The sequence below is a fragment of the Candoia aspera genome, chromosome 4 (genome assembly GCF_035149785.1).
Source record: "Candoia aspera isolate rCanAsp1 chromosome 4, rCanAsp1.hap2, whole genome shotgun sequence".
In the NCBI taxonomy this organism is placed as follows: Eukaryota; Metazoa; Chordata; class Lepidosauria; order Squamata; family Boidae; genus Candoia; species Candoia aspera.
The window spans coordinates 89,361,336-89,372,635 of NC_086156.1; the positions used below are offsets into that span (position 1 = coordinate 89,361,336).

The 11,300-nt window shown below is 38.0% G+C and overlaps 1 protein-coding gene across 1 annotated transcript; it reads right to left on the bottom strand.

Moving 5' to 3' along the window:
• Positions 1-9,471: 9,471 nt before the first annotated feature.
• Positions 9,472-10,440, bottom strand: LOC134496427 (olfactory receptor 10A7-like). Its single transcript, XM_063302154.1, has one exon. It carries the CDS (start codon positions 10,438-10,440, stop codon positions 9,472-9,474), a length of 969 nt encoding a protein of 322 aa, XP_063158224.1.
• Between the last annotated feature and the right edge of the window lie 860 nt (positions 10,441-11,300).

The following is an 11,300-nucleotide window of genomic DNA, read 5'->3' on the forward strand; positions in this document are numbered from 1 at the left end:
ATTGTTTTGTTTATATCAGATGCCAAAAAACATCACAAGGTTGTTAACTGTCTTGACACTAGTTCTTTCACTCCATCTGTCTTTGTTGAAATCTGTCTGTCTGTCTGTCTGTCTATCCATCTGACTTATTTCTTTGCATATGTCTAATTAATAACTGATAATACTTTTTCTCACCTTTCCAAAAGGGGAGAGCTTTTTACCTCCCCAGTATCATAGATGCTGCCTAATTTATTAATCAGATATCTGCATATTTGTCATAGATGCTTCTAATTTTGAGCACACAGCAAGAGGCAGGGAGATTTTGAAACTTCTGGTGGGTTATTCATTATGTATTATCAATGCAATAATAAAATTATAGTTGCACAGTATTTGAGAGTAAAGATACAATTTTGGTTGTCACTTATCCACTCATTAATTCAGAATATCAACATGAGCTTTTCTCTCTACTAACTACAGGCTGCTTAAAATTTTCCTAGAAAGGAATGGATAATCAAAGTTTTGTTACTGATTTCCAACTCTTAGGATTCTCTGATGTTCTGGTACTGCGCATTTTAACCTTTGGAGGATTTTTGCTCATCTATCTGGCTGCATTGATTGGAAACCTTCTCATGATAACTGTTGTAAGCCTCAACCCACACCTTCAAAATCCAATGTATTTTTTCCTAGTTAATCTAAATATTGTTGATCTTAGTTTCATTTCAGTCACTATTCCAAAAGCTATGGCTAATGCTGTGATGAATAGCAGGAGGATATCATATTATGGATGCATGGCACAAGTCTTCTTCTTTTTTTGGGCAGGAGCATCAGAGTTCTTATTCCTGACCTTGATGGCCTATGATCGCTATGTTGCTATATGTAATCCATTGAATTACATTAGAGAAATGAACCGGGAGTCTTGTTTGAAAATGGCTGCCAGTGCATGGATCTTTGGGTTTTTTGATGCATCACTAAACACAGCTTGCACATTTACTATCACGCTCTGTTCCAACAAAATCAACCAGTTCTTCTGTGAAATCCCACAGCTCCTGAAGCTTTCATGTTCCAGTTCCTCCTATCTTCTTGAACTTGGAGCCCTGGTATGTACTGTGCTAATATGTGTAAGCTGCTTTAGTTTCACAGTTATCTCGTATGTGTACATCTTTAGAGCTGTGTTTGTCATCCCTACTATAGAAGGAAGGAAAAAGGCTTTTTCCACTTGCCTGCCCCACTTGGCTGTGCTCTGCTTGTTTTATTTCACTGGAGTCTATGCTTGTTTGGGGACAACATTCAGAACCTCATCAGGTTTGAATCTGCTGCTTGCAGTGTTGTATTCAATGGTCCCTCCTTTCATGAACCCTATCATCATTTACAGCATGAGAAACAAAGAGATTGCAACAGCACTTTGGAAGCTTTCACATAAATAAAGAAATATGGTTTCAGTTTAGATATTTGAGTCCATCTTTTAAAGTATAAATCCAAATCAAGAAGGTTGATTAAACTCTAATGAACTCAAGAGAGGATGTTCCTTGCCATTAGCAAGTTGAAATCTAGATAGCACTGGGGGCAAACAACAAGTAATACCATCTATGCAATGAGTAAGCATGCACTTGACCCTTTAACAATAAAAAAGAAGGCTTGGAGGGCAACTGAACTGCTGTATCAGCAATGCATTTTTTAACCCCATCTTTAAACCTAATTTAAAACAATTGATTTATAGAAATTAGAAGATATTTTACTTTTCTGCCTGTATTCAGGACCAGCGTGTATAATGATGAAGAGAACTAATCTTTCCCTTGATTGTGAACTGCAATGCAGAAGGAGTTTTCCTGCTCAGCTTAGTATCAACCAGATGTTTTTCATTATAATTCCCACCATCTTTGTCAATTGCCACCATCAGGCATAGAATGATAAACATTATATTCCTAACATAATTTGAGAGCAGCTGGTTGAGAAAGGTAAGCCTGGCATCTCAAAGGGTGAAAGTGACCAAAAACCACTAGGCAAAAAAGCAGAAATGGATTCTCCTCCACTGGTGTAATTATCATCTATGAATCCTCAGTGAGTTCACCTGAAAGGCTGCTACTATTACAGCAGGATATGCACAACTGGCCTTATCAGGACCAAAACAAAAGCCAAATGTTGTTTGGCTATAGTGAAAAGGCAGCAACAACTGATACAAATGTGACAAACCTGTCAGCTGAACCACTAAGACTATATATATATATATATATATATATATATATATATATATATATATATATATATATATTGTTTCTTTATTTTATTTTATTTTATTTTATTTTATTATTTTAATATGCTAATCATTGATCAGAATTGGATTGGGTCTTACTATTAATTTTATTATAATATTTAAGACATTTATCTTTCTTCCAAGGGCTTCAGATCAGTGCATACTATATATTATTCTTCTACTCCCTATTTTACTATCACCACAAACTTGCCAAGTAAATTATACTGAAATTCATAAGTCCATATTGCCAATGAGCATAGCACATGAGTAGGGAATTGAAATGAAGTTCATCATTCAACATTCCACTTAAAGCCCTTTAGAGGTGCTGAACTACCCCAGGGATAAGTACTAAAATGCCCTTCAGGGATATGGAGACAGAAATGACATAAACTCTAACCTGCAACTCTTTAAATAACTACCTTCGTTACCTGCAAAACATATAGGTGGCAAAAGATTTCTGCTTCTGCACTGCATTGTACATCTTTCATGGAGTTCCCTACAGAATGGATAGCAGATTTTGTTATCTTAAGAAAGCATTGCTGCCATAGCTGATGTGCTCTGAAAACCTTCCCTGTGATTTTTCATCAATCGTCCTTACATGGTCAAGTTCTGTGTCACCAGGTATCCAACACCCAACCTTTATTTCCATGCTTGCCTGCAGTTTATCTAGATGTATGTATCTGGCAGGCTTGCTGGAACAAGACAAAACTTTAAACATACATACATACATACATTCTCTTACTCTCCTTTGGAGATCAAAACTTATACTCACACCTGTGCTGACTCTGTTCTACTTTATTGAATGTGTATATGTGGATGTGTATGATGAACATCAGCATGGTGCAGTTCTCCAGGGAAGAAACTCCCAACACCCCAAACTAAAGGATATGAATAAAACCTCTTGCACTGAGCCCCCTTGTGCCATTGTGAATCTGGTCAGTGGGACAGAATAAATCATCTAAGATATAGGTAATAGGCAATTACTTTCGAAGTGGTACATTTACATGAAGATACTGAAGGAGTCAGAGGGCATAATAATGCCAGAAATATACGTATAACAAAACTGGGTAAGTTTCCTAAGTTGCCCTTCATTCCAGAATGTTCCTTTTTCTTCTTCTTGACTGATGTTGAATCTTATGCACATCCACTCACCATTAAATCCCATTGAGGTCAGTCACCTTATTCCCAGCTAAATGGTGGTAAAATAGCAGCCAGACTCCACAGTATTTCTTTCCTGCTTTCAATCTCTTCCACACTATTCTTGTTTTTCTACTTTAATAATGTCCATTGATCCTATTGCGCTCCTTTATAAGTTACCAGCAAGATGACTGGGTAGACTTACTCCCCTTTGCTGAGGTGGCATATAACAATGCAGTGCACCAGAGCATGGGTCACACCCCATTCCGGGTGGTCTATGGTCGAGACTTCATCCTGATCCCGGAGTTGCCACAGCCAGAGATCCCACCTTGTTCCCCAGATGACTGGGCAGCGCAACTGGCCATGGTTTGGCCCATCATCCAGCTGGCTCTCTCCAAAGCTCAAGCAACCTGCAAACGGTATGCGGACAACCACAGGGCTGCGCAGCCAGACTTCAAAGTGGGAGATAAGATCTACCTCTCCACTAAATCCTTACGTCTCCGCAGCCCTCAAAGAAATTAGCCCTCAAGTTCATTGGCCCGTTTCCAATAGTAGAAATAATCAACCCAGTAACTTTCAAGTTAGAATTGCCACACAACTTAAAACGTATACACCCGGTGTTCCATTGTGCCCTACTGAAACCGGTTACCTCCTCAAAGTGGCACAACGAGACCCCCCCATGCCTCCTCCCATCATGATCGATGGACAACAGCATATTGAAATTAAGGAGGTTCTGGATTCCCGAAGGCTACGGGGCACCCTCCAGTACCTGGTACGCTGGAGACATTTCTCCCACCCGGAGTGGGTGCAGACTCGGCATGTCTCAGTGCAACGGTTTGTCAAACGCTTCCATGAAGCATATCCTGACAAACCAGTGCCTTGAAGTTTTTCTGGGGGGGCAGTATGTCATGTCCCCCATTGCGATGCATATATGCATCGCAACGGGGAACATGCCTTTCCGGAAAAGGGAAGGAAAGAGGAAGGGATTAATGATAATCCTTTAATCGCTAACGGACAAATATCAATAAGGACAAAGAAGCCATACCTTTGCCCTGACTTGAGAAGCCATCATCCTATTTCCCAACATCTCTGCATTACCCCAGGGGACACACCTGTGCCAGACACAGGAAGAGGACAGAGGCAATCAGCGCTAATCCCACTGATTGCCCATCAAGGCTCCGGGATCGCACCCTGATCGCCCATCAAGAGCTCCGGAACTGAACTTTGGGACAATGGGGGGTGGAGATGGACCAGGTTCTGGGGGTATTTACGAGGTACCTCGCACACCATGTGCTCATTCCCGTCTTTCTCAGTGTATGCATCCTATCCCTAATAAATCAGAAATCCTTAGACCTAACTAAGTGAGTCCGTGTCTCACTGGGGATAAGGCAACCATCACACCCAGCATTTATCATGATGTACTCTGCATATAATTTAAATAAGCAGGGAGTCAAAATACAGCCTTGTCATACTCCTTTCCCAATTTTGAACCAATTGGTTGGTCCATGTCCAGTTCTAACTGCTGCTTCCTGACCCACATACAGGTTTCTCAGGAGACAGATAAGGTGGCCTGGTACTCCCATATCTCTAAGAATTTGCCATAGTCTGATCCACACAATCAAAGGCTTTAGCATAGCCAATGAAACAGAAGTAGATGTTTTTCTGGAACTCTCTTACTTTCTCTGTGATCCAGCAGATGTTGGCAATTTGATCCCTAGTTCCTTTGCCTCTTTAAAACCCAGCTTGTACTTCTGGTAGTTCTTAGTTCATATATTGCTGAAGACTAGCTTGTATGATTTTGAGCATAACCTTGCTAGCATGTGAAATGAGCACAATTGTGTGGTAGTTTGAACATTCTTTGGCATTGCCCTTCTTTGGTCTAGTCCAAATTCAGAATCTGTCATCACCCTTGCATTCTTCACTAATTCTCTCAATCTTTTAAACAGTTAAACTAATTTCATTTTCAAGTTTAGATTTATTCCTCTGTCTTGTTTATGCATGGACTAGAGTTATGGCCCAACCACACTTTCCATATGCTCCCATCTCTTTCAGACCCATTCACTGATGTCATCTAACAAAATATTTTTCCCCAGGATCACATTTCTCCACAATATCGCACCATTTGTTGCAAAGGTCTTGTCTTGTTTCTTCATTATCACCATTCCCTGGAGCATAACCTGAAACTTTTATCAACTTTTGAAGTTCTACTTTCATGCACGCCCACAACAGTCTAGAAGACAACAATTCATACTTTCTGACATTTGATCTCTTTAATTCATAATTACACTTCACTTCCCTGCAGGTATTCCTCAACTCCACTCTATAGAACATACCACTTCAATTCAAATCCTTTCCTTTTCTCTTAATTTGTTCATGATTCTTTGTTGTGTTTTACACTTTATTTATTTTATTTGTTTATTTATCATATTTCTTCTCTGCCCATGTTGTATTCCAATGACTCTGGGTGGTTTACAAACAGTTAAAAATCAAAGATTAAAATATCATTAGAATAATACAATATAAATACATAAATATAAAATGCAAGATATACAGTTAAGGATGGTGGATGACGGTGTCATTATTGGCCCCATAATTGTGCCAACTACTCCCATGATTGACTATCCCCCCTCCTACCCCAAGCAAGATGGCACAGCCAAGTCTTGACCCCCTTTCAGAAGCCCAGGGGAGTGGGGGCCTGTCTAACCTATGGGGATAACTTATTCCAAAGGGCGGAAGCCACGGCAGAGAAGGCCCTCCTCCTGGACCTTGCTAATCAATAGTCTCTCATGGACAGGGTCTGTAGCATGCCTGCTCTGCCTGACTGGAGGGGGGGTGGTTGGTGTAATGAGGGTGAGGTGGTTCCTCAGGTAACCTGGACCGATGCCATGTAGGGCTTTGACCTTTATCAGACATCTTGCCTTTGATCAAATTATGCTTTTAATAAGAGAAGAAAGGTATGGATTAGGGTACCAACTTTGTTCATACCTGTGCCACATTCAGCATTCCTTACTAATGGTAAGGACAGTCTATTCCATCACATTTTGGCCAGTATGCCATAGTAATAAACAAACATAGTTTTGTCCCATCCTGTTTATGCTATTCTATGCAAGCTAGAATAGACACTAATTTAGAGACTACTCACAAGCCAAAATAGAGCTGCCCACATCCCAACAATCAGCAGGTAAACAAAAAACACTGACACACACTCAAGGTACTATTTTCCAGTTTGATTTTTTTTTAATTCCTAACCATTTGGAGTGGAGGTGGAGGGCTTTTCAAAACTACTTCTGGACATCTCAGCTGAACTTGTGTATATTGCTTCTTGTCCCGTTCAAACACATGATTTACAGTGTTTATTTCTTCTTGCTTATTCATGGCTCTCCTACAATGTATTTGATCATGTGAATTTATTATTTTATTTTATATTTTATTTTTTTTATATCCCACCTTTATTATTTTTTATAAATAACTTAAGGTGGCAGACATACCAAATACTCCTTCCTCCTCCTATTTTCCCCACAACAACCCTGTGAGGTGGGTTTGGCTGAGAGAGAGGGACTGGCCCAAGGTCACCCAGCCGGCTTTCATGCCTAAGGCGGGACTAGAACTCTCAGTCTCCTGGTTTCTAGCCCAGCACCTTAACCACTAGACCAAACTGGCTCTTCAAATTAATTTGATGATCTGCAGAGTGCACATCTGTATCAGCATAGAATACACTCCACATGCTTGAGAAATGGGTTTCTTCAGGATGCCTGACTGCAGGGATAGATTACGTGGACAGATTACCCCAGTGTATGTTGGGTGGGGATTCACATCAAAGCTGATTCTGAGAAGCTCCCTTTGAAAGCTGCTTCATGGAGACACCCCTGCCAATTTTTAATAGCAAAGCAAAGTGGCTGCATTGTTTTGTTGATGTCTACTCTGGTACCTCAGCAATGAAACTGGACAGGGTGGTTGCTGTTACACAATTTAATGTGAAGTAGTTTCAGGAACTAGGTTGAAGGATTCCAAGTGGTTGTTACTCATACCACCCAGCATCATCTACCAGCAAGAAAATCAACCACTGATTGTTATGGGGTTGAAACATCAAATCTCCATTTTAACTACTTACTATTTTTATTCAAATCTTAATTGTAGATCATTAGGACCATCACTAGAAATTAGGACTAAGGAGCTAGGAGATATCCAAATTCCTGAATGATTAATTAGGTAATCATTGTTTCATTTTCTGAAACATTTTAAAATAAAAAGTATAAATAGTATAAATCTTGAAATAAATATTTTTTTTCTATTTGACAAATCTAGAAAGAAGACATTTTAAAACATGCTTTCCTCCTTCATGTACAAATAAGTTGTGTGTGTGTGTGTCTGAGAGAGAGAGGGGGGGAGAGAGAGAGCTCCTCCTAACAAGAAAAGTTATTCCCAAAGAACTTCTCCAGAAAGGAGAATTTCTCCAGGGAATTATTTTCTTATAGGAGCATGAAAAAAATATTTTACCCTAAGAGACCCCAGTGTTGAGTTGAAGTGCTATTCATCCATTCTTGAAGAATAAAAAAAAATATGTAGAGTTACAAAGAAAGGGGAAAAGAAAGGAAACGAAAAAAAAAAAGAAAGGAAAAAAAAAGAATGAAAGACAATCACTGTTTATCAGGCCCATTTACTTCACAGGGTGGTGGCCGTGAAGATAAAATGAAGAGAGGACTCATGGAAACTATGTTGAGTTCTTGGAGAAAATAAGGAGATATAAGTTGAACAAATAAATAATAAAACACCTCAATGATTGCTTAAAAAAACAAATTGCATATATTCACTGAATTCAAAAACAAATGGAAAGAAAAGAAATATAATACAGAGTTACAAAGAAAAGGGAAAAGAAAGAAAAATAATGAAAAAAAATCATGAAAAACAGACAGGGCATATATTTGTGGTTACATATGCATTCACAGAAGTTCCATTTTACATTTCAATTAATAGTAGACATATTTCAATATAATCATCATTCATATTGGCAGGAAATAGCAACAATTTTGTACACAGATGAGTTGTTGAGTGCATATATTTATCTTTCCAATTCAGAAGAGTATTTTACTTCTAAGGATGGCACAGACAATCCACCTTCTGTGTCCAAATGTTAATTTCCATATGATAGGAATATAGTACAATAAACAAACAAACAAACAAACTTTTTTTTCTTGACCAAAACATAATCTAAGCTCAACTGAAAATTTTGATATTGATGGTAACACTTCTCGTTATCTAGGCAAAATAGGAATGTTTTTTTTTTCTTCTATTGAAGAATTAAAGTTTGGATGTTAAATTAATTTGTGACATACAAAAACTTAAAAACAGGAACTATAGATTCTTTTTAAAAATCATAAGATTTAATAATTAATTAGTGTTTCTAATTAGTAGCTTCTGAAGCTGAAAATGCTACAATCCAAATTGAGATGTCAGTAGATATTGTAAGTGCTACCACTGAGCCATGCTGGCAGTTAATATTTATTTTATTTTATTTATTTTCTATCCTGCCTTTATGTTTATAAAAAAACTCAAGGTGACGAACCTAGCTAACACTCCTTCCTCCTCCTATTTTCCCCACAACAGCAACCCTGTGAGGTGGGATGGGCTGAGAGAGAGTGACTTCACATTTATATACTTTATATATTTATACTTTAAAATGAAAATGTTAAAATTTCATCATTTCAACATATTAATTAATCCAAACTATAAACCTCATCTTCCATTTAAATATGTCATACAATCAAGCTTTTTAAATTAATTTTGACATCTGGATTATTCCATAGCATCTAATTACCATGAGGAAAAAGAACCAGTGTTTTGAGTCAATATAACAGCAAGTGGAAGTAATTTACTATATTTTGAACTGCTGAACCAAAATTATGATATATGATTATTCTTGATGGGCTCAAGAAGGAGAATTGCCACTAAGAGGAGTTGCCTGCAATGTGGAACTATCCACTTTCACAATGAAGGAATTTATCAGAGGAATTATCCAAGGAAAATCCCCAGTTTATTGCTATTTATTAGGCTGCATTCCTAGCCCACATTCTTAGAGGAAAGCCCCATCACATACAAATTATATATTACTGAATCTCTTTTAAATGACTGGAAAAAAATCTTGTCTTCCAAAATCTATCTAACAGATTCTTCAGTGCTTCTTTGACATCCTTATTTCTCAGGGTGTATATTAAGGGGTTGAATAATGAGGGAAGGACTGTGTATAACAGAGAAAATAATTTACTAGGGTTTTTCTTTCCTTCAGTTTCTGGCATCAGGTATACAATGGCTAATGCCCCATAAAAAAAGGAGACAACAATCAGGTGAGAAGAACAGGTAGAAAAGGCCTTTTGTCTCCCAGTTCTAGAAGGAATTCTCAAAATGGTCTTCAGTATAAACATGTAAGACATAAAGGTCAACGTAAAAGGAGGAAAAGTGAATGTATAAGCCAAGACTGCAACAGCATATTTCATAACAGTGGTATCACTGCAAGACAGTTTTATTAATGGCAAGGATTCACAAAAGAAATGATCAATTTCACTGGGGCCACAAAATGAAAGCTGTAACATTAAGACCAAGTATACAGATGTAAACACAGTACCATTGATCCAAGAGACAGCAGCGAGCTGGATGCAGCATGCAATTCTCATTGCAGTTGCATAATGCAGAGGTTTACATATGGCTAAAAATCGATCATAAGACATCACAGAGAGGAGGTAGCATTCTGTACTACACAGGAAAGCAAAGAAATAGAACTGTGTAATACATCCTTTGAAAGAGATGGATTTTTCCCCTGTTAAGAGACTGTCCAGCATCTTAGGCAAGATTGTAGAGCTGTACATCATTTCCAGACAGGACAAATTCCCTAGGAAGAAGTACATGGGAGTATGCAAATGCTGATCAGCCAAAATCAGAAGAACAGTGAGGAAATTAGCCAGTAAGGTAGAAATGTAGATAATTAAAAATAAATGGAACAGGAACATCTGCATACCATGAAGTTCCCCAAATCCCAGAAGGATGAAATGGGTGATGATAGTCTGGTTTCCCTGCATCATATTTCCCATTACATGTACACTCACCCAGAAAATCAATTTGTACACTTGTAGGAAGACATCTGTGGAGTTTGAAATTCAGAAATATCCATCATAATTTCACTCTACAGGCAGTCAAGAAGCTAAATTCATGGTGTCACCAAACAATGTCAATTTCTGTTGAAAGCTACAGGTAAAAAAAATTAAAAAGCCCTGTTTCACAAACTGCACAAATGTTCTTAATATTGTATGCTATAATACACTTGATTATAAGAAAATTGTAGGTGAAAACTAAGATGAGACCAGATAATCTTTGGATCTGTATAAAATGTTTAATCAAATGCCACTGAAATAACAATTTCACCTCCTTGTTCTTACTGTGGCAAATCACTGGTTGACTAACTTACAGACAGTTGAAAGATCATTCACCTTCAAGGAAGGAAGGAAGGAAGGAAGGAAGGAAGGAAGGAAGGAAGGAAGGAAGGAAGGAAGGAAGGAAGGAAGGAAGGAAGGAAGGAAGGAAGGAAGGAAGGAAGGAAGGAAGGAAGGAAGGAAGGAAGGAAGGAAGGAAGGAAGGAAGGAAGGAAGGAAGGAAGGAAGGAAAGGAGCTTCCTTTTTCAGCCCTCTCAAAACCTTAAAGAGTTGATTGATAATAGCATGTACAATTTAAACTGTGCAGAAACATGGAGAGATGCAGTCACAAATAGATGAAAAATACAAGTTTGAAATGGCTCCAAATGCTTCCGCTGTAATATCTCTCTATATACATATGTATCTTCCTTTACCAATCTTGAAAATATTTAGCAAATCTATTTCTCTCCAATTCAGTTTCTTTCACAGCTCCTATCTTATTTAAGTCTCCCTTTGTGGTTATTTATACTTCA

Excerpts from the sequence above, each read along its gene's own strand:
- LOC134496427 (XM_063302154.1), bottom strand. The coding sequence starts at position 10,440 with ATGATGCAGGGAAACCAGACTATCATCACCCATTTCATCCTTCTGGGA.